Source organism: Zootoca vivipara, chromosome 7 (genome assembly GCF_965207765.1).
Source record: "Zootoca vivipara chromosome 7, rZooViv2.hap1.1, whole genome shotgun sequence".
NCBI classification, from domain to species: Eukaryota; Metazoa; Chordata; class Lepidosauria; order Squamata; family Lacertidae; genus Zootoca; species Zootoca vivipara.
This window is the reverse complement of record NC_142590.1, coordinates 57,095,477-57,119,071: the sequence shown is the minus strand read 5'-3', so window position 1 is coordinate 57,119,071 and position 23,595 is coordinate 57,095,477. Positions and strand designations below refer to the sequence as shown.

The following is a 23,595-nucleotide window of genomic DNA, read 5'->3' as shown; positions in this document are numbered from 1 at the left end:
TATTACCTTTCCATGCATGCTGTTTGCAAGCTTGTGCCAAAAATATGTTCCAAGGTCAATAATTTGATGACTTAATTTTAGCTTCCAAAGTCTTACATAACTTATGTAAATACATCCGTTAGCCTTAAGTTACCATACCTAAACAAATACTATTTTCTTCAAGCTCTGTGTGGCGATTCACCACCGAGACAAGACCCAGCATGTGAGGGGTTAAGCTTAGAGCAGATAGAACCCTCGGGGGCGGGCTCAGCCCAGGGATAAAAACCCCTCCCGAGTGGCAGTTAAGGGGGGAGTCAGTTGAGGTTGGAGTCAGTTGGTGTTGAGCTAGGAGTGGTTGGTTATATGCAGAGAGAGCTAATTTAATATATTGAGGAAGGAGAATAGGTGGTGATTTAGTCAGACGGGATACAAAGTTGGGAGATTATTAATAAATATTTACTTAGTTGACTTTAGCGGTAATAGGCCGGTAATTTATAATTAGCGGTAATAGGCCGGTATAGGAACCATCTGAAATTTAGAACAACCTAAGATTTGTACTGCAACCATTAAGCATATGAACACACAATAAAGCAATTTCGTTTTATTTTATCTGTATCCTGGTCTGTGGTGTTTTGGTGGAGGTGTTTATTTTGTAGTTGGCACATCACCAATCGACCGTAAAACGTCCAGTGGTGATGTGCAGGTCAGAGTGACCGCTACACTCTGCATATAAGGAAGTAGCCATTTGCCAACAGCTATTACTTACATCCCCCCACACCCACCTCATTGGAGTAAAATTATGGAGGGGGGGAGTATATGATACATATAAACTTGATAAAATTACTTTTGAAATAGAAATAAGCAAAACCAATGATCACTAAGATGTTCTGGATTTATGTACTCACAAAGCCTGGAAATTATTTAAAGTGTCTTATATGGGGTCAAACCACCATTCCTCTGATCTCTAAGGCCAGGCCAAAAATCCCTCCTTTACATCTGCAGGGCCATTTCTCCCAGCTGGGTTTACTTCAGATATTGCAGCCTGGCTGATGGCAAAATTACTTCACATGTTGAACCCCCTTTTCCAGGTGAGGGAAAGGGGGTTCAACATTCTTCAACTGCAGATAGCTTTTGTCATTAAAATCGCATGCCATTTGAAAATTGTACTGATGAATCTGTAAAGACACACATTATCTTGTGTAACCTGGCATTTAAGCATGACATTAAAATGCAGGTGTGCTGCTAGCAGGAAGTCTAACTGCAGTGCTGATAGATAATTTACATGGTTACTCTGGCAAAGACCAGGGTCACCCCATTGTAACAAGTGTACTACATAACGTGTGATGGGCAATATGTGACCACAAACATATGCAGACACATACCAGGGAACTCCAGCCATAGTTCAGAGTGGCTCTTTGAGAACTTGAAACATGAGTCTTGGAACAGACAGTGTTGGAAACAGCATTGTCTAATACTGCAATATAAAAAGCAAAACTCCTGAATGGCCTTGGGCAGCTCTCATCAGGGCTGGCCGAAGACATTTTGGCACCTGAGGTGAACCACAAAATGGCATCCCCCTCCCCATCAGGGAAGAACAAGGGGAACAAGGGGCGCAATAAAGATCTACATCGAGATCTGCTGCCCCTATGGATCCTGCCACCTGAGATGGTAGCCTCACTTTACCTCATGGGTGAGCCAGCCCCAGCTCTCATCTAGAACTAAAGAGGAGCTCTTCAATATGTGCCATTATTTTGTTTGATATTTTTCAAGTGGTGTTCAAACTGGACTGAATCCAGATTCAACCCTCAAGACCAGATTTCCAGGGAGCTGCAGGGGGAAGGAGGAACCCATGAAAATTGCTGCCTGCACCCTTTTCACTGGCGGAAGCATTCCCCTGAACAGAGTTCCTCTCACAGGAAGTCTACATCCAATCTGCAGTACGCCATTTCTGTGATAGACACATAACACCAACAAACCAGCAGCAAGAACAAATGCTGCATGAAATGTGGAGCAGGTCTAAAACATCACAAAATTGTGGTCTCTCTCTAGTAACGCCGAACTAATGCCAGTTAAGCATTCTGTAACAAAGACATTCTAAGTAGGCCAACCTTTGGAATATGTCAAATACTCACCAATATATTGGCAGCAATGACCTCTGGATCATCACAGACAGACTCCACAAAAAATACCTGCAAAAGGGTTGGAGGAGGAAAGATGCTTATTAAATTGCAGGTCCTCTTCAGGCTGCAGCCCCTCAGCCTAGTTTCAAAAGGCCTTGGTATGCAATCAGTTCACACCTCCCACGGGAATTCTCTGCCATCAGCAGGCAGATCTCTGGGTAGAGAGGAAGGTTGGGGAGAGAAAAGGGAGGGTCAGAAAGAGAGGCAGAAAAGAAGAGGAGAGGCAGAGGGAGGAAGTGAAAGAAACAATGAAAGAGAGGAGAGAGAAATGGGGTGGTCTAGCCACTTTTGCTCTGGCTTTGCCCGATATGAGCCTACCACCTGAATGGCATTTTTAATTTCATTTAGATTTTGTTTCTACAGCTGTCATCAGGCCCCTGAAATTTCTCCTTCAGTAATAATAATTTAATAATCATTAAGTCCTAATTTAGAGATTTAGATAATTCCTTCCCAATTAGAAAGAATCCAAAATGAGATGTAACCTGCTCTGATAACTTATTATACACCCCCCACCTCCACCCACCCCTGCTCTAGCACAAAATGATAGACAAGCTCATTTTCTACTTTGTACTGGGAACAAGCTTGTAATGAAGTCATCACCTTAAAAGAATTTTCTTTAGCAAAGGTCAAAATCATGTCCCGCCTCTCCCGAGTTGTGTTAGTTCCATCAAAGACCTTAAAGAGAGAGAGAAATGTGCCCATCAAACTTAGGTGTCCATGGAACATTAGAAGAGTAGGTAGGGTTGCCAGACTCAATAGAGGACAGGACTTCTGTGCCTTTAACTGCCCTGCTCTCTTTTGAGTCTGTAAACCTTAAAGAGAAACCAGCAGACCCTATGCTTGTAAATTAAACAAAGGGTCTGCTGGTTTCTCTTTAAGGTTTCCAGACTCAAGAGAGCAGGGCAATTAAAGACACAGAAGTCCTGTCCTCTATTGAGTCTGGCAACCCTAAGAGTAGGTAGATAACATACAAATACACACATGCCTAGACAGCTTTAAATCCCAGCTAAACATTTAATAATGGATTGAATTCAAGTCCACCTGAGAACAAAATCTCAAAGAACTCCACTGGACTCCACACCTTATTATTTTTAAATAGATAAGCTGGTAGAATCTCAATGCACATACCAAGCAGAACTTCCAGGTCTTAATTACAACTCAAACCACGTACTAAAATATTTATTACATTTTTATCTGATTTCTCTCCGAGAGCCTAGGGTGATACAACAAATATAAACAGAGACAAAAACTCAAACTTGACATGGCGTAGGGACCCTGCTACCCAAGTAAGTGAGATTGGCAGGGACAAACGAGGAAGTTTTTTCGGCTGTGGCTCCAATCTTTGGAACCTCTCACCTGACACCTACAAGTCCAGCACACTCCAATCTTTTCAGAAAGCAGTATTTGAAGACAGCCTTAATTATGTATTCAAACATTTGTTTAGCGTCCTTCATTTAATTTTATGCTATGATGGTTCACGACAATAAAGCAATGAACACGTTGAAACTGACCACAAATAAAAGCAGCTGATAAAATATCAGCAACAGTGCTTAAAAGGCCTGGGGGAGTAAAAACATTTTGCCTGGCACCTAAAAGATTATGTTGGGGTAGGACAAGTCCTTATGGAGAGGGAAATTCCATAACTAGGGCAGCCTAGCCAAGAAAAGTCCTCTCTGTACTTGATATCAGCTTCACTTCAATTTATCAGCTTCTGATAGGAGAGGTATCAGAGAAGGGCATTAGCAGATGATCTTGGAGCCCAGTAGGAACATCAGGAAGAACCTTCTGACAGTAAGAGCTGTTCGAGAGTGGAATGGACTCCCATGAGAGATGGTGGATTCTCTTTCCTTGGAGGTTTTTAAGCAGAGGTTGGATGGCAATCTCTCATGTACGGTATGATCTAGTTGAGATTCCTGCATTGCAGGGGGTTAGACTAAATGACCCTTGGGATCCCTTCCAATTCTATTATTCTATGTGTCTAAGAGCTTTTTCTTTCTCCTCTTCTTCTTCTTCTTCTTCCTCTTCCTCTTCTTGGATTACTGTAATGGGCTCTACGTGGGGCTACCTTTGAAGGTGACCCAGAAACTGCAACTAATCCAGAATGCGTCCAGAATGCGGTAGCTAGACTGGTGACTGGGAGTGGCTGCTGGGACCACATAACACCAGTCCTGAGAGATCTACACTGGCTCCCAGTATGTTTCAGAGCACAATTCAAAGTGTTGGTGTTGACCTTTAAAGCCCTAAACCAGGGGTCCCCAAACTTACCTCGCCAAGGGCCAGTGCTACCAGCGCCGATCACACTGTGGGCCGGAGCGCGCAGAAGGAGCGCCTATACATGTGCGCACATGCGATTTCTGGTGCACTTCCGGGTTGCAGGAACACTGGAAATAGCTTATGTGCATGGGCATCCTCCGGCCCGGAAGTGTGCCGGAAATGACGCTTGCGCATGCGCACAAGCTATTTCCGACGCTCCCGGCGACCTGGAAGTGGGCAGCTGTGTCGCGCTGATAAGAGCAGGTAGCGGCAGCGAGGGTTGCCGGGGGCCACATAAATGAGCCTTGCGGGCCACATCCGGCCCTCGGGCCTTAGTTTGGGGAACCCTGCCCTAAACAACCTTGGGAGCGTCTCCACCCCCACTGTTCAGCCTGGACACTGAGATCCAGCACCGAGGACCTTCTGGCGGTTCCCTCATTGTGAGAAGTGAGGTTACAGGGAACCAGACAGAGGGCATTCTCGGTAGCAGCACCCTTCCATCAGATATCAAGGAAATAAGCAGCTATCTTAATTTTAAAAGACATCTGAAGGCAGCCCTGTTTAGGGAAGCTTTTAATACTTAATGCTGTATTGTTTTAATATTCAATTGGGAGCCGCCCAGAGAGGCTGGGGAGACTCAGCCAGATGGGTGGGGCATAAATAATAAATTATTATTATTAATTATTTTATTATTACTACTACTACTACTATTATTATTCCTCTTCGTCTTCTTCTTTTGCCTCGATGCTTTCCCCATGAAAACCCACTCTTTACTGCTGAAAACAGTTCCACGGAAAAACTGAATTGCTGTTTGTTCCAATTCACTGCTAAATAGCAGGTTTTCCTGGAGAGAAAGCCTTGAGAAATTACATCCTGTTATTAGATATGAGTAGATGTATTCTGGGCTTGTGCCATAAACTCTTAATTCATTTTCGGCCCACCTTGAGATCTTGGACATGCCATTAGCCCAGACATACATTGTGTGGCCAATTCTTAATTTCCCCTATATGTATTTACATGATGGGAGTGGTGCTCTTGTGTCTCGGTGCCACCTGTAGTGGGTCCCAAACCACCAGCTGAAGGCCAATAATCTTGTGTGCACTTACAGCTATCTGGCCAGACTCCTCCATGAGATAAACTTTCACATCTTCAAGGGCCACCAAGGCACATTGTCTGCAAGATAATAAGAATAATAATCGAGTAGGATGGTTTAAACCAAGACGACATCAAACCAAACTACAGTGGTACCTCTAGTTACGAACTTAATTCTTTCCAGAGGTCCGTTCTTAACCTGAAACTGTTCTTAACTAGAGGCGTGCTTTCGCTAATGGGGCCTCTAGCTGCTGCTGTGCCGCCGGCACACAATTTCCGTTCTCATCCTGGGACAATGTTCTCAACTCAAGGTAACTCTTCCAGGTTAGCAGAGTTTGTAACCTGAAGCATTTGTAACCTGAGGTGTTTGTAACTCGAGGTCCCAATGTACTGGAAGTGGTGATTCAGTGAAATATGTTATGCAGCAATAGCCTTCTCCCTGTTTATTTCATAGTGCAACCCACTGAATCAGATATGGGGGTGGTGAAATGGGATGGGCTGCCCCTGGTACAGCAGGATAGTTTCTTCACATGCCCCTCTCTACCCTACTATTCTGCCCTTCCTTTTATTTATTTCTATCCAATAGAGATAACTTAGTAAAAGTTGAATGATATATTGGCTTCTCTATCTTCAAAGGTTTAAAAATAACAGCTCCCCATGTTTTGAGGATAATTTTAGTGAATTCCAAAACTAGCAACATAAATACTGAATTATAATTATCTGTTATTATTTAACAGTCACCAATATTTTGAGAGAAGCTGGTATTAACTTACTTTCGAATCCTCATGGCTTCTTCATTATCATGCCTGAAGAAATCATAGGACTTGTACGATTGTACTGCTTCACGGCGGTAGACTCCTAAGTTAAATACTTCACAAAACGGAAATTCAGTTGTCAACATTCCATAATAAATAGTGTTACAGTACTAATAGCAGATGGAAATCTGGTATCTAAATGCCAGTCATCAAAATACCACTATTCATTCAGATTTTCACTTCACTCCCCTCCCCATGGGCCTCACTTTAAAAAGATTAAGAAATTAAAAACATGGCATCAACTCATCTGTTTGTGATCTAAGTACAAATATTGCTGTACTACATGAATGCCTCTGTTAATATTTTTAACCTATAAATGAAGTAAGGAAAGTCTGGTTGCTTCCATTTTACAAATGGGGAAAACGTAATCACAAACACTATGCTTATAGAGGACCACCAACTTGTTTGGGATTCTCAACCACCTAAAGACTCTGGGGACCACAATAAGAAACTTTTTTTTTTCAAAAAATAGAGCTGAAATTAGACTTCTAAAGTACCACTGAAACATATTTCTTTGCCTTGTACTGACTGACACTGCCAAAAAGTAGAATACTCTGATACTATTGTTATTTAGCACTTGTTCAGAGCAACTTTTCAATTATTGGAAGAAATAAAAAGATAACCACATCTAGGCATAATCAATCAACCAGGACTAGATTAATGCAAACTTTTAACTACCAGCTTTCCCAGCCACTTGAAGCTGATCAGAAACTATTTATTGTTTTAACTGTGTAATAACTATTATATCTCATACATAGAAATATAGAAAAACCTTTTGTAGGCACTCCAATCCAGTTGAGGTAGCGAGTTAATTTCTTGGACACGTAGGTCTTGCCTCTTGCAGGGAGGCCAATCATTACAATCAGAGTAGGGGAATTGGTCATATAAGAGGCCCATGCTGCAAAGACAGAATCGGTAACTTCTACAAAACTGAAAAATAAAAATGCTGGCAATAAGCCAAAGTAATGAAGGCTTCTCACAACTCTTTCTGCCCATACATCTGCCACAGATGTTCTGTTCCCATAATCAATCAGCAGACTATGGCATGGTTGTATCAGGTGTTTGCTAATAAAGAAGGCTAACCAAGCAAAAAAAACCCAGGCACTGACTATGTGCCTCAAACTGAGCGTGTCACTCAGTTAAAAATATTTCCCAATTAAGCTGTGGGCTTTTCAAGGTTAACAGAAAAATGTCAAGATCCCTCTTGAGAACACCAATGGAGCCAGCTTCCTTTCTGAACATGACGAATATGATCTGAAAAATATAAATAAACTGGTATTTTATTTGCTTTTTGTCTAAGATGCAGAATTTTCTAACATTCATGCTCCCCTCAAATGAATAGGGGCTGTGTATGATGCTTATCAAGAAATATATTATTTTTCTTCAGTAAAAGAATAGTCTGCAGTTCATGGTAGATACCTGTACATGATTTGTATTCGGTGCAGCAATGATCAAAAGCCTAACAAAACAGATGTATGTGGAACCTGCAGACAAACCTTCCCAGCACAATACTCTCCAGATGTCATTATTTTTAAATGCAAACTAAATAGAATTTCTCCCCATTTATAGCCCCAGCTTATGGAAGGACTAGTTTGGGGGTGGCTGCTGTAGGTACTACCCCAAGAAATCCTGGCTCCATTTCAGTCAGCACCAAAATTCTCAATTATTGCCCCTGTGCCCCTGAAGGACCAGGTGCACAGCCTGGGAGTCATTTTGGACTCACAGCTGTCCATGGAGGCACAGGTCAATTCTGTGTCCAGGGCAGCTGTCTATCAGCTCCATCTGGTATACAGGCTGAGACCCTACCTGCCCGCGGAAAGTCTTGCCAGAGTGGTGCATGCTCTAGTTATCTCTCGCTTGGACTAGGCCTACTGCAATGCGTGCTACATGGGGCTACCTTTGAAGGTGACCTGGAAACTGCAACTAATCCAGAATGCGGCAGCTAGACTGGTGTCTGGGAGTGGCCGTGGAGCCCACATAACACCAGTCTTGAAAGACCTACATTGGGTCCCAGTACATTTCCGAGCACAATTCAAAGTGTTGGTGCTGACCTTTAAAGCCCTAAATGGCCTCGGTCCAGTATACCTGAGGTCCAGTGCCGAGGGCCTTCCGGCGGTTCCCTCGTTGCAAGAAGCCAAGTTGCAGGGAACCAGGCAGAGGGACTTCTCGGTAGTGGCGCCCGCCCTGTGGAACGCCCTCCCATCAGATGTGAAAGAGAAAAACAGCTACCAGATTTTTTAGAGGACATCTGAAGGCAGCCCTGTTTAGGGAGGCTTTTAATCTTTAATTGATTATTTTATTCTTTTGTTGGAAGCCGCTCAGAGTGGCTGGGGAAACCCAGCCACATGGGTGGGGTATAAATAATAAATTATTGTTGTTGTTGTTGTTGTTATTGTTGTTGTTGTGGATCCAGGATTAAATTGCATAATTGAACATTTTACCAATTTTTGGACAGAATCCAAAAATTAAAATTAAAAAAATTGTCATGTCAGTAAAAACAAATTGTATGCAGGCCATTGTACTAGAACAATGCAACAAACCTAGCTATTACAGGCAGTGCTTTTTTTCTTTAAAAATGTTTAGGGGTACTCTCAATTTTGACTCAATAAAATCACCATTTTATTGTTCAAATAAGGAAAAATAAAAACAGTAAATGGACAAAAGTACAAAGATTCACAAAATGTTTAGGGTTTTGCGTCCCTCTGCATCCCCCCCCAAAAGTACTTATTACAGGAATACTGCAGGGACTACAGTCATAGAGCCAGAGAGAAATATTTTGGAATGGGGTGCAGACCAGCAATTTCCTGGTGGTAGAGAGAGGCTGGCAGTTGCATGTATATTTTCTGTAATCACAAGACTGCAAGAAGCCCTACCAGCTTAGAAGGAACTGAAAGTAAGTTACCCTACTGACCTACTGGACTTCACAATCATTTACTTACCCACCCTCTTCCCAGAGGATCTAAAACAAATAATGAGTTCTAAGAATATAGGTTAAAGGATCCTGGTACTGAGGTTGTTTATTCTTCATTAGCAAACTATCTCATGACTCTGTGACAGTTGTAGGAAGTCTCCTAGAAACTAGGGTCCTACAGCATAAAACTAACCCTTTGGCAGACATTCTAAAAGTAAAAAGGTATTCAAAGTGAGGGGAGTGGTAGTTTAGTCACTTTAACAGAAATGACACAAGTAGATTTGGGCCAGGCTGACAGGAATTTATATAAGATTAGTCCCATTATCAATTCCTTTAAAGTATTTCTATTCCAATTTTACTTTTATTCTGCCTTTCACAGAACTTCACATATCAAAGTAACATGGTTCTCCCTCCTCTCTTTCCAGAGTTTTTTTCTCTTCAGAACAACCCATGTGAAACAGGTGATGCTAAAATAAAGCTTGTCACTATAAATAATTTAGCTTGGTAACATAACATCAAGGGTTGTGCCCCAGGGAATAATTCATCCCTATGTTTAGCACTGTGATAAATTTGAAAGTCGGGGCACAAACCCCCACACACCACTTTTCTTTCAGTATTTATATATGTACCAAAGGGAAAAAATGTGCTGCCCAGCAAAGCAAAGCATCACAAATACTCACAGCACTTTTTCTCTGAGAATCGTTGATTTGAAGGTTTTTCTTGGTTGAAACCGTTGCTGTTTACCTGCTCCAGTCCTGGAGCTGCATCCCCTGACATTGCTGCAAGGCACACACTTCCTCACTTTTGATCGCCAGCCTTCTTCTAGAAAACCAAAGGAGGAGTATTATGAAATGCTCAGTTCTCTGGCAGTAAAAGAATAACATGCACAAACAGCAATCTGTCCCTGATGTTCCTTCCAAGAGGGACTAAAGTGGGGCAGGGAAAAGCGGAAGCTACATTGAAGTTGCTAATCAAGGTCAAGAGATACTCATCCTACTATTTTCAAAAGATGAAACAAACCCCATAAAGGAGGAAAGCAGGAAAATGTGTCATTCTCCCTGATGAGACCATTAAAACCAGGAAATGGGTACTGTATTTGCATCCTATATAATCCTTAGCATTCTTCGTTTGATAATTACATCATCATCATCCCCCTTCTCTCTCATTTTTGCAGAATTCCAATTGCTAAAGACCTTTCTAGGCTAGAGGGCATTACAGTGATCAGCCCCAAACCGGCAGCAACACACACCGGCGATCCCAGACAGGTAGCCGCGAATAACTGTTGACGAGGATTTACGTATATCTGGAGTTAGAGCCCTCCTGTCAGTTCAGCAGCTGGAGCCTCAAGCTCAAAGAGCCTTTCCTCCCGTCGGGCCCAACACACCTGCAGAATTTAGCACGCCGTCGCTGGGGACAGCAAGTCCAGCGTCCTGAGAGCACAGAACGGGAACCGGTCCGGCAGCTCCAAAGCAGAAGTGCAGATTGAGAAAGAGCCCGCCCCACCTCCTGCCCGCCCCCCAACAAGGCCGGTGAAGCCAGGGGACTGGAGTGCATCCGAAACCTCAGCAGCAGGTATCCAGGTGCATCCTATTTTACCTTCAGACGCCGAGAGGGAAAAAGAGGCCGGCTCTGCGAAGATGCGCAAATGAAAACGGCCAACCGGCAGCACCGGCTACGAGGTGCGAATTCAGTAAGTGACGCAAAGAAACGCAGAAAGAGGGAAACGGGAAAAAAACAGTGGCAAAAGGAGGATTATCGTACACTGGCGTATGATCACAAGGGTGTTTCTCAAGGGTGGTGGTGTATTTAACGATGTGCATGAAGTTACATAAGCCCTGTACATCCATCTTATTTCTTGGGTGTTGCAGTGCTACCATCACACTCAATGCGTGCACACGTTCGCGGACTGAGTATGAAAAGCAACCCGTCCACAGAGGGGCTACACGTAACCGCGGGCAGGAAACTTATCCCGAGGGCTGGTAGTCGTGGCACTTATAATGGGCCAAATGTAATGCAGCAAACGGTTCGGGACCCACGCCGCAAACGCATGTGCGAAGAGGCTCCGCGTACGGTAGCAGCGGCTCCAGTTACAAAACAATGTGGGGGAAAGGGCATCCCAGGCGAAGCATCCTAGGCCTGCGAGCTCAGAGCCATCTCTACCGCGCATGCGCGTGGAAGGAATGGCGTGGGAGTAGCCTAAGCCGGATGTTTTCAAGCGATCTTTCGCTGGGAGCTCGCCCTCGAATCTGATTGGTTGCCCGGGTGAAGTGCACGTTGGTTCGATGGGAGAAAGGGACCAATAGGAAGTCAGAGGAAGGAGCCGCGAGGGCTGCCGGTAGCCGCCACCATTTTGCTGTTGGGGGGCAATGAAACCCGGCAGCCGCCGCCGGGACAACTCTGGAACATCAGGCGGGGAGATGTTGCGGCTGCGCTGTAAAGCCCGGAGCGGCTCCCATCCGCTGCCCGGACTCACGGCGCACTCCCGCCTACGCGAGCTCCAGGCCGCGATCGCTACCCTCACCGGCGTCCCCATCCAGGCCCAGCGCCTGCTGCTCGGTTTCCCCCCGCTAGGCCTCGACCTCAGCGACGAGGAGCGGCGCCTCGGAGAGCTCGGCATCCACTCTGGTAGGCCTCTTCAGATGAGGGTTTTTTTGCGGGGGGGGGGGAGAGGGGTGTCTTAGTTTCCTCCTGAGAAGCCGGGGGGGGGGTCTCTAGAAACTCCTCCTGGCCCTGTACAATGTGCGGTAGTGTAGCCTGCTGTTGTGTAGCTGGACGAAGGGTCAGTTCACGAGAAGCATTGGGATATGCGTCCTCGCAAAGTGGTATTCAGAGGCACACCACTCCGGAACTGGAAACACAGGGTAGGTAGGCATCGTAACCAACAGTTACTGGTATTATTCTGCTCCGCGAATTTGTTTGTTCCCCTTTTTAAAGGCTTCCAAGCTGGTTCCCATCACCACACTTTTCAAAGGTAAGATCCAAGGTGGTGAGCAGCTCCAATTATGTCCAACACTGATTAAAAGCAGCCTGTAATATTAACATAGGTTGGGATTTTCGTCCAGTTTTTTGGCCAGTTAAAATGGATGTATCTATCATTTCCTCCCCAACCTGGCGCCCTCTTGGGTGTTTCAAGCAGTTCCCTCCAGCCCCAGGCACATGACCAATGGTAAGAGATGATGGAGACACGGTCCAGTAACATCTGGAGGGCACCAGTCATTTCCTTTTCTGCCAGCTGGTAAGGAAGGGACAAGCCTGATTTCAGTTGGTGCAGCTGAATGAGTGTTTTCACAAATGGTTTTAGAATGTAATCCTGTGTTCCTTGGAAGTGTGTCCCAGAGGCTAAAGGATAGATTGGGTCTACCCCTTTAGTGTTGGGAAATGAGACCTGATGTCAGTCTCCTTTTCTGCTTCCTCCTCCTCAGGTGTCTTGGCCCAAACAGTGTTGGAGCTCCAACATGGTGGGGCAAAAATGAGGTGTTCTAGGAAGCTGCAAGGATCCAAAGCTATTTTGCCCCCCACAAGTCCACATACAGGGAGGAGGAAGTTTAGACACACTCCAAAAATTGCCAAAATATGTTGCTTCCCTTTCTTTACTGTTGCTTCCGATTATTAAAACAGGAAACAGATAGGAATGCAGGAGTGCCCTTGCTTCCACTCTGCTGGGTTTATGTCCTATATAGCTTAGAATAAAGCAGTTCAATTGTCTTCCACGTTCTCCTCTTACACCCCTCCTCCTTTAGTATTGGCAGCCTAAGAGGAATAGTTCTGTCCAGCAATAATATTAGGCCGTCTTCTTAAAAAACTGTAGTTGTCAAAAGATGAGTGGTGCAACATTTCTGTGGAAGGAAACTACACATTGCAAAATATTTCTGAAGCACAGCATGTATTCAGTCACATAACAGGAAATATTGAAACACAGATGTTTTGACATCCTATAATTGTCTAAAATTGGCTGGGTGTTGGTTGTTACTACCCAATAATTAAATTTCAGATTTTTGCTATTAGTATTAGTATTGAATATTCTCAGCCTACCCTGATCCACAAAAGGATTAGTGTAGCTTGTCATCTACAGTATTTAAAATTGGGAATACACACACTCTCTCTCTTTTGTGTGTGTGTGTATAAATCTTGTTCAGTAATAGGTTTTAATTCCAAAAACACACTTGATGTGTCATAAAACTCAGTGAGCTGAAGTTCTGTACAATAATCCTGTTGACATATGAATAAAACATTCAGAAATTTTTGACAGTTAGATTTTTAAACTACTGGTATTTCTAGAAGTCCTACAATGAAATCTTGAGTTTTCTGATTTCTGTATTTAGCCACAAGGAAATCATGCTGGCAGTAAAATCTGAATCTTATCTACATATTCATGACCAGTTTTTATAATGCTTTACCTGAGTGTCAGAATACTTAATATATTTCCTCAATAACCCTTTCAGCCTACAGTATATTATTATCCTATTAGAAAATGTCGGGGAGGGGGTATCTGAAAGATTAATTCATGGCCGACTGAGACTCAGTAGGGAGGAACTTGTAGTTCATGCTCTTAATTGCTGCAGTAAACTATACCTTTATTTCTTTGTTCTGTTTTTCTTGACAGGTGATACTCTAATAGTTGAAGAAGATGCAGCCAAGCCCAAGACTGAGTCACCCATAGTTACAAAACGGACTGTTCCTAATTCAGTCAGGGAAGCACTCCCTGTGCTTGCTCGGAAGGTTGTTCCAGCAGATAACTCATGTCTCTTTACCAGTATATACTATGTGGTAGAAGGTGGGGTTTATGACCCAGGATGTGCCCCAGAGATGAGAAATCTTATAGCTCAGATAGTAGGAAGTGATCCAGAATCTTATAGTGAGGCAGTATTAGGGAAAACTAACCAGGAATACTGTGAATGGATCAGAAGAGAAGATACATGGGGAGGTGCAATTGAGGTTTCCATTTTGTCTAAATTCTATCAATGTGAAATTTGTGTAGTGGACACTCAGACAGTTAGGATTGACCGTTTTGGGGAAGATGCTGGCTATGCCAAACGGGTTCTTTTAATTTATGATGGTATTCACTATGATCCACTTGAGCGTAAAGTTCCCAACTCGGATATTCCACCCCAGACAATTTTTTCAGCATCTGATGACATTGTCCTTGCACAGGCTTTGGAGTTAGCAGATGAAGCCAGAAGAAAAAGACAGTTTACTGACGTAAACCGATTTACATTGAGATGTATGGTGTGTCAGAAAGGATTAACAGGGCAAGTGGAAGCCAGAGAACATGCCAAGGAGACTGGGCACACCAACTTTGGAGAAGTGTGAATTTTCTGTGGGGTTGGTTATATCTACTACCTCACTAAACAAGAACAAGCCTCCAGGTTTTTAAATAAGCTGTATGTAATCAAATGAATCTATTATAAGCTTGAAAGACCTAAATTTAATTATGGCTGATGCGCACAGGTTTGCTGTGGTTAGTTTGAGAAGTTTACAAGCGTATATGTGTGTCATTTTTCCAACTGGCTTGGAGTGTTCTTTTGCATGTCTAAGAGAACTAGAGACAACTATTGATACCAACTGCTCTTGAAAGAATCTGAACAGCTGATGCAGGAATTCCTCTGTGACACAACTGGTTATGCACTCACTACTGTAGCTAGCTAGGCTTGCATATAAGATTTTAGAATCACTGATGGAATAAAAATGTCAGCTTGGTTACAGAGTTTTTGATTATACAATCTACTGAAGAGTTTAAGTTGGTTTCCATTCAAATTTGGTAAGATTACTTGTGTCTCTCAGCTTTGTTCATGCAAAATGTGTGTTTTTGTTTAACTAAAGGCAGATCATCTACACAGTTGCCTCTTCAATATAGTAATCCCAAAGTTGGTTTATTTCAAATCACTGAACAAGCATACCATGTTTGCGTAAGTGAAGCTGTCATGATAAAGGGCTTCAGCTTGGAGGTTTAGTCTTCAGCTGTCTTAGATAGTGAAAAGCTACCAATAAGACCACATTTCCTTAGTACTTAATATATTGGTGCCCATTAATTACCAGTACATTTTAAACTGTTGTTGGCTGCTTGGAGGCTTACGTGCATTGATGCCATGTTCTTCAAAATTACTGAAATTCCAACATTCCAAGCAATACAAATGAATGCTTTTTTAAAACAACAGATAAATCATATACTCAAGGTGCATTTTTTTGGGGGGGGCATATTTCATGCCCCCCTCCCAAATTGCCACATGTTTATTTGGTTAATGTGGAACCTTTTGGGCCAAATTCCAAGCAAGTCTGCCTCTTCTCTGGTTTCTGAATATGGCAGTGCTGGATTTCACTAACTGCTGATTGTCTCCTCTTGAAACATGTCCAAGAAAGATGAACCTCAACCATGTACCTGCTTTATGATGTTAACTGAGGGGTTAGCATGTTTATATAATCCTCTGTCAATTGGGAATGGTGCTTCTCACCAGGAATGGCAGTTCTTGATCTATATCCAGTACCACAATTTCGTGACTTGCTAGTTATACATTTATGGTTGCCATTATTAATATGACAGCAAGTGCTCCTATACTGTGATCCAACTCTTATTTTATCACATGATTAAATTCCACAGCCTTCTTGCTGCTGAGGCCTTTAAGTGGGTGACGTATCACTGGTTAGTATAAGCTATTTTGTACATGGGCTCTTGGCATTGCGTCTTCAAACTGCTTCAGTACTTGGGTTGTAGCTGATATCTAAATAATTTTGCTTCTGTCTTCTTTAATTATGAATAATTAATAGTTTGGTTTACATGTATATTTTTTAAATTTTTCGTAGAAACAAGGTCCTTTGTAGATTGTGGAACACCCACATTTACACCTGGGCTAATTGAATTTCAATTAAGTTAGAACTTTTTTTTTTTAAGGCAAGGGTCTTTTTAAAGACATTTTTTTAGATCCAGTAGGTACACTACTTAGAACTACTGGTAAGAATCTTACTTTCCTGTAACTAAAGGACTGCATATTGATAAAAGTCCCCCAACTCATCCATAGTTAAGTGGGAAAATAAATGGTTGGAATGTGGATAAAATTAGTAGACAGAGTGTAGCATGAGCCTTGGAGTTGCAAGGAGCCAGTGCTAGTAGCCTACTATCGGCTTACATTATGCTGGGATCAGCCATAAATGCCAGTTCCAGCACAGCATAAAGTTGTCTGAGATAAACCGGTTGAGGCTTATTGCATGACAGAGTCAGTGGCATCAATCCTGTTCAGAGTCTATTTGATTGGTATTGCAGTGAGATTGCAGCTGACATGCACCACTGACGTGTTGCACTTAGGATGCTGTCTGTGCTGTTGGTTTGGGGTGCTAGACCTTAACATTATGCTTTTACCTTTTGAATGGTTCTTTACATTCACTACATATGTTTTTTAGCCATTTTGCAATACTTCTACATTATTTCCGCTTGGAAGCATTGAAGCTTTTTTGCTCATCCAGTTATAGGTGCTCAGAATGGTTGATGAAAACAGATTTGTTCTGGCCAGGTGAAGTTAGTTGGAAGTTCCATTTATAGCAATGGAAAAAGTTAGAATGAAATAATTCCATTATTTTCAATGAAGCTTGCACTACAGTCCTGTGCATGGCTACTCAGAACGAAGTCTGACAGTGTCTAGTGGGGCTTTACTCACAGAAAAATGCATAGGATTGCTCATAACTAACTAGCTGGGTCAGGCTAGTGGAGATACTACGTAGAATTGTCCTGTAATATTTTGACAGAAGCCTTAATTGGACAAACCAAGTAGGGCTATGTTTCAGGAAGACACTTCCAATTTCTCCTTGGCTGAAGGAGGCAAAGGTGTAAATACAGTCATACCTCAGAAGTTGAACAGAATCCATTCTGGAAGTCTGTTCGACTTCCAAAACATTTGACTTCCAAAGCACGGCTTCTGATTGGCTGCAGGAAGCTCCTGCAGCCAATCGGAAGCCGTGGAAGCCCTGTCGGACATTTGGCTTCCAAAAGAACGTTCAAAAACCGGAACACTCACTTCTGGTTTTCGATTGTTCAGGAGCCAGAACATTCGACTCCCAAGGTGTTCGGGAGCCGAGGTACAACTGTAATTCCAATTAATGTGTTTTAGGCTTTGCTTGATTGTGTCTTAAGTAGTGCATATGAAGAGTGAAGCCAATGAAACAGATGGATTTTGAATAAGTAATATTGGTACTGATGTTAACTTTCAAGTCACACTGACTAAGAGTGCAGCACACACATACCTAGGAGTGAGTCCAATTGAACTCATGGGTTTTACTTCTGAGTAGATATGCCTAGCATTGCAATGTGAAACTGATTTAATTTTTTAAAATACTTCTGTTTTAAGTCTCTTCCAGTAACTTTTTACAAGGTCTAAAACAGGCATCCCCAAACTGCGGCCCTCCAGATGTTTTGGCCTACAACTCCCATGATCCCTAGCTAACAGGACCAGTGGTCAGGGAAGATGGGAATTGTAGTCCAAAACATCTGGAGAGCCGAAGTTTGGGGATGCCTGGTCTAAAATGTGTGGAAGAATAGAGGAAATAAATATGTGACACATTTTACACAAAATACTTGTGCCGGCCTAACACCAGGCCTAAAGCCATGTACTTGGAAGAAGTTTGCATTAAAATCAGTAGGACCTCCAATTGACTGTATTTGAAATAAGATACAAAAGCTGTGATCTGACAGTATTGATTTGAGTGAAATACACTTGAATCCCTGTGGTCCTTTAGCTCAGAGTAAATTTATATACCCGTATTTGTTCACTTAAAGGCTCATCCACACTTCTGATTGCCCCACTGTTTTACCCAAGGAAAACCTGCTGTTTACTGCTGAATTGAAGCAAACATCAGTCAGGTTTTCTGTGGATTAAGGTTTGCTCCAACTTAGCACTAAAGAGCGGGTTTGGGGGGGGGGGAAGTGGGGTGGGACAAAGGCAGAACCTCTTGAGGTGAGCCCTGACTGTCTCAGATTGTTGGCAGACTATTACTTTGTCCTCAGTTTGCCTGGTTGAGAAATGAGCAATGTTCACAACAGTGGTGTGAAGCTGGCCTATTTGCATGGACAAAGATTCCCTAGGTCATCTGTTTTGTATATCTTTTCCTAGTAAATGTTAATTTTGGAAGTCTATCTCAAGCTACAGTTTTATGTTTTTGCTGTGGTTTTTCAGGAGGCAACACTTGATAAAGGGTTATATTGAACTAGTAGACTTTAACCCTCCTACAGCCTATCTTTAAAAAAGTGAAAACAAGTGCAAAAGTGTTCTTTTGTCTCCCTGAATTTTACCATCAGTATTATGTATGCACATTATGTTTTAATTCTTTTTGATAAAATGTTTTCGAATATAGATCAGGTGGATTTTGCTGAAACTAGGAGCAGTGTACCTTCAAAGGACCATAAAAGTTTGATGCATACGAGGAGCAAAATGTTTGAAATTATACAAACTGCCTTGAAACAGACCTTTTAAACTGAAAGCCTGTTAAATCTAGCTGGCTGTTTTAATCTGAAAGCTCTCAAGTTCAGCACAAAGTTGATGGTTATCTCCTGTTTCTCTTTAACATCTGGTTATCAGAATCATGCTGCCTCTGAACATGCAGGTGCCATTTGACTTTGACCAAATAGCCATTGATAAACCAAGCCATTTAAGCTAGCAGCCCTTACCATATGCTTTAGTAGTAAATTCCAGTGGTTGTCTGTTAAGGTTTTTTGTGCTGAATCAATCACAAATCAGCAATGGATGACACTGAGTGCTATTATTATGAAATGAGTGGGGGGAAATACCCTCCCAGCTTCCCCCATGCTTTGTAATCTCATAAATCGCTCATGTTTCCCTTTGCCTCTTCTAGACTAGTCCTAAACACTTAAGATTTTCCTAGTAGGGATGATACTCCCATTCCTCCAAGCGCCAGTCAAATAGGACATAAACCTTCCTGCAGGAAATACTGGCACATGTTCTTCTGTCAGGATGTCCCATTGCCTTCAGAACTACTTTGCACAGAAAACTCAAGTATGCTGGTAAATCCAGGGTCTAGGTCACAGCCTAGAACACATTTTAAAAAATAAAAACTGTATCAAATAGTCAGTGCTCCCTGTTCCTTGTGATGTTCTTTGATATTTTTTTATTACACCATTGTTTTGAGAAGCTAGTGTCTGCATGCCTCTTATAGATACAGAAATATCAATTAATGCATAGGACTTCCATGTCCTGTGGAAGAAGTCAATATGAAATGTTTTTCTAAAAATTATTGGTTGAAAGCATCATTACTGAACACATTCAATCTTTGGTGGAAAAGAATACATGATTGGAATGTCTAAAAATGACTATTTTGATTCATACACTTGGACAATAGAAAGACAAGTCTCTTCCAGTAGCTTTCTTATTTAGTGTTACAATATAATATATCCTTTTATAATAGGGAAAATTGTTTTTCCTACTGTCGTCTTCAGTCTGGAATGATGAACAGATGCATCTACTCCTAGTCTCTGTTCAGTGCCAGCTTCTATGTACTGCAACATACAACTGCCATATTAATGTTCTGAGTGCTATCATTAACCTTGAACACTTCAGTAAATGTTGAAAACTGGGTGTGGTATAAATATTGAATGTCTAAATGTTAATGAAACACAAACCTGTAATGTTACTTGACTGGATTATATGTTGAAGCTCTGTTCTGAGACTTGCAGATCTGGCAGCTATCACCAGCACTAACTTCTATAAGGATGAAGGAACTTCACTTACTCTTAAGCATGTGGCCTTTCGCACACTCTTATATGAGATGACTGTCTCAACTAACAGCACTTTAAAAGCTTGTCAATCAAAGTTTACAAGTTTAGTGTTTTTGCCTAGGAATTAAGTGGTGCAGAAAGTGCATTATTAATTATTTTTCTGATAAACCTACATACAACATTTAAAAACTCCTGGTAACTATTTCCCAATGGCGCTGCATCTTGCTGTTTCATACCATTAAAGTATGTTCTGTTGAACATGTGCCCTTGAGTTTAAAGTCGTTATAGCAGCAATAAACTGTAATATTTATGCATGCATATTCAACATTGTGATCACTTGTGCTTCTTTCGGCTTTTTATCTTTAATAAACATTGGTATTTGAACATGTGCATAGAGTACAAGGACTACTGCAAACTCTACTGAAAATGTGACTCATGCCTCTTCTACCAAAAAAATACTATTATTTAAATTTGTATACCCCCCTTCATCTGTAGATCTCCGGGCAGTTCACAGCATAAAAAGACAAGACAAAAACACAAAGTACATAATAAAAACCAAACCAAACCAATAAATGTCAGTTTATTTCTTGTAGTGAAATTGATGGCCTACAAACGTGTTTAGATTGCCAAAGTACTGGTCAGTTAAATGAATGTAAAAAGCTGCATTTTATTGAGTTTGACTGTTGAACCATCTAGCCTAATACAGTACTGTCTAGTCGTACTTTCAGCAGCTTTCCAGGGTGTCGAGCAGACGTCTTGCCTATCACCTGCTACCTCATCCCTTCCTCCTTCAGTTACGTTAATTGAACTTGGCTCTCCTGTGTGCAAGACGTGCTCTCCATTTGAGCTTTGACCATCAATGCATTTAATGCTATTTGGCTTCCTTGTACAGTAGGCATTGATGAGCAACTATGAAGCATTCCCAGAATATTAAAAAAACATGAGCAACTTATGGGAGGCAATGGTGCTTTATAAAAGGGATACTTTCCCTTCATTTGAAAAACACCAGCAGAATTGTTCAGTTTCTTTAATCTCATGCTCTGGAAGTGACCATGATTTGGGTCAGAAAACAAAATACATCAATATCTTGTTGAACAGTACATCTTGCATGGCATGTTGAGGTCTATGAGGGAAGGAGAGGTGGTAAAAATCGACTGGAACTGATCTCTAGTGTAAAAATAGCAATAAATCTATTGCTGCTGCAAGGAGCACAAACTCATTCTGGGTCATAGAGTACAGTGTGAAGAAGGTGTGCCTGTGCAATCTTTGGCTTGGCATTCTCTCCTTCGCCTCCACATTTATTCCCTTAAGTGGCTGGTGGGAGAATGAATGTTTTATTCTAATGCTCCTTTAGCTGGTCTTGTTGCAAGTGCACATCAGAAATACAGGATCATTTTTTTTCTTCCCTGGAAAACTTATAAAATTGTAAATCTACAATATGGCAATGAATGTCCCTTAACTTTTTGTAAAATTATATTTTTAAGGTCAATTGAAACGTTAATTTGGTGTGTAAAACTTGTAATCGGCTAGTTATCAAGCCTATCAAGGTAACTACTGATGCTTGGCCTTTACAAATTTATGCATTACTAGAGGCTTGGTTAACTGAAAATGTTTACATTTTAAGCAAGATTAATTGGGATTTTACTTTTCTGCTCGATTAAAGTTAGTCACAAACTTTTGAATGCCAAGTCTTGTTTCTAGAGACCAAAAGAAATGCTTAGTGGTGCTTAACATGCAGGAGACTTCCAACAGCAGAGGGCGTCTCAATATTCATACAGTATTTCTGACACCAGAAGAAAGGCAATGAAAGTCTCAAGTTTTCTTTGGAGTGCATTGTTCTAAAACTTGTATATTGCCACGTGATGCTACTACTAGAGCCATCAGGGTAGCTCTCAGCACTCCAACAGAAATGACAGCTGATTGAAAACAAAAAAGCAAAGCAGCTCATTGCATGAAGTGATTAAATGCAGATTGGTTGAATGCAGAACAAAAAGCTCTTGGTCGTTAAGACTAGAGGGGCTTTGGGCATAGGCCATTCTACAGCTTGTGCTCACCTGTGCATGGAAGTATATTAACTCAGCTGGAAGAAGGTGCTCACTTGTGCAAAGGGTCTTCTGCTACTGTAGGTCTTTGCTTTAGCCGGTGGCTGGATAAAATCTGTGGGAAGCTAACAGTGAATGTCTGACTGCTGCCATTCTAGTGGGACTCAGCGCTCTGCTCATTATAAACAAAGCCTTTTAATTTAAAATGTTTTTCCACAAAAGCAGTGTAACTTGTTTTCAAAGCTCTAGCTACTCCTTGTGGGTTGATGTTTGATGCTCGTACTTCAAATGGTGTCAGTCCTATTTTCAGACTATAGCACAATTTAGCAGCCTGGGGTTGTATACCTTTGAATCATGTATAATGGAACTTGCCTTTCCCCCTCCATTTTCCATGTTACTAAAAATGATACATGATAAGGAGTACTTATATATGTACAAAATCAGTTGTGGATTTTTGTTCAGTAACCACAACCTGCACTTCACTTCTTTAAATGAACTTTGCTGCAGGAATTAAAACATGGATGAAATCCAGAGCAAAGTTAAAACATGGATGAAACCACAACAAAATTTACCTGCATACTGGTTTGACCAGCAGATGAGGCGATAAATCTTAAATCTGTTTATTTTCTCTATTTCAAATCTCTAGATGCATAATATGGTATTTAATAATATACAGTGGTACCTCGAGTTACAAACGCCTCAGGTTACAAACGCTTCAGGTTACAAACTCCGCTAACCTGGAAGAGTTACCTCAAGTTGAGAACTTTGCTCCAGGATGAGAATGGAAATTGTGTGGCGGCGGCGCGGCGGTAGCAAGAGGCCCCATTAGCGAAAGCACGCCTCTAGTTAAGAACAGTTTCAGGTTAAGAACAGACCTCTGGAACGAATTAAGTTCGTAACTAGAGGTACCACTGTACTGTACATGCTAATTATATTAAGATGACTCATCCATTATGACAGGACCCTGTGAAAAGCCGGCATTGGGCTACTGGTCTCTTTCCAGTAGACTGGGGATTCTGGCTGTGGGGGTTCTTGCAAACAATGCTGAGCAGGGAGACCTTAGCCAGGTCCAGTAAGGTACTTCATATGTTGTCAAACAAGGCTTCTTACCTAGAGAATCACTTAACTCAGATAAAACTCTTACGGCATTCTACATATGCAGTCTTGTTTCATAAACCATCATTTGACCACAGGAATTCTAGTTAAAAGCCCTGTTCCAAGAAATAAACAACACTGACTTTTAGAAGACATCTGAAGGCAGCCCAGTTTAGGGAACTTTTTAATGTTTGATGTTTTGTGTTTTTAATATTCTGTTGGGAGCCGCCCAGAGTGGCTGGGGAAACCCAACCAGATGGGCGAGGTATAAATAAATTATTGGTAGTAGTAGTAGTACATAAAGTGAAATATGTTAAGGCACTTTTGTGATTGTGGTACTCGACCTACAGAATTTTCCTGAGATGACCTGCCAAATCTCTCTTGTTCAGAAATGTTTGGGCAAAACGGCATTTGTGGCATGTAATGTTTTCTGTTGCATTTTTTAAAATATATATATATATTATGGCTTTTGTTAGTTTTCTTGGCATTTATATTGAAAAGAAAGGTGGAATGA

The 23,595-nt window shown here is 41.7% G+C and overlaps 2 protein-coding genes across 11 annotated transcripts in view; one reads left to right on the top strand and one right to left on the bottom strand.

Moving 5' to 3' along the window:
* The window catches only part of PFKFB2 (6-phosphofructo-2-kinase/fructose-2,6-biphosphatase 2), a 42,019-nt gene extending 30,900 nt beyond the window's left edge, over window positions 1-11,119 (bottom strand). For 5 of the 10 annotated variants that reach the window (XR_015950834.1, XM_060277137.2, XM_088673394.1 and 2 more), the window contains exons 1-7: window positions 10,615-11,092; window positions 9,911-10,052; window positions 7,092-7,217; window positions 6,278-6,374; window positions 5,519-5,585; window positions 2,760-2,834; window positions 2,112-2,168 (exon numbers count right to left, since the gene is read on the bottom strand). Coding sequence is in view for 9 of the 10 variants with exons in the window: in XM_060277137.2 (XP_060133120.1) it covers window positions 2,112-2,168; window positions 2,760-2,834; window positions 5,519-5,585; window positions 6,278-6,374; window positions 7,092-7,217; window positions 9,911-10,007 (519 nt within the window). In the remaining variant the exon portion in view is untranslated. Of the gene's footprint in view, window positions 1-2,111; window positions 2,169-2,759; window positions 2,835-5,518; window positions 5,586-6,277; window positions 6,375-7,091; window positions 7,218-9,910; window positions 10,053-10,479 lie in introns of all 10 variants that reach the window. The other 5 variants (XM_088673392.1, XM_035122391.3, XM_088673390.1 and 2 more) reach the window with 5 other exon arrangements.
* A 463-nt stretch (window positions 11,120-11,582) lies between these two features.
* YOD1 (YOD1 deubiquitinase) lies at window positions 11,583-20,332 on the top strand. Its single transcript, XM_035122390.3, has 2 exons — window positions 11,583-11,855; window positions 13,834-20,332. The coding sequence occupies exons 1-2, from the start codon at window positions 11,597-11,599 to the stop codon at window positions 14,538-14,540; spliced, it is 966 nt and encodes a 321-aa protein (XP_034978281.1). The 5' UTR covers window positions 11,583-11,596; the 3' UTR covers window positions 14,541-20,332.
* Window positions 20,333-23,595: the final 3,263 nt, after the last annotated feature.

Coding starts and splice junctions, on each gene's coding strand:
- YOD1 (XM_035122390.3), top strand. CDS start 11,597: ATGAAACCCGGCAGCCGCCGCCGGGACAACTCTGGAACATCAGGCGGG. Junction 11,856..13,833: donor AGAGCTCGGCATCCACTCTG/GTAGGCCTCTTC, acceptor TTTTCTTGACAG/GTGATACTCTAATAGTTGAA.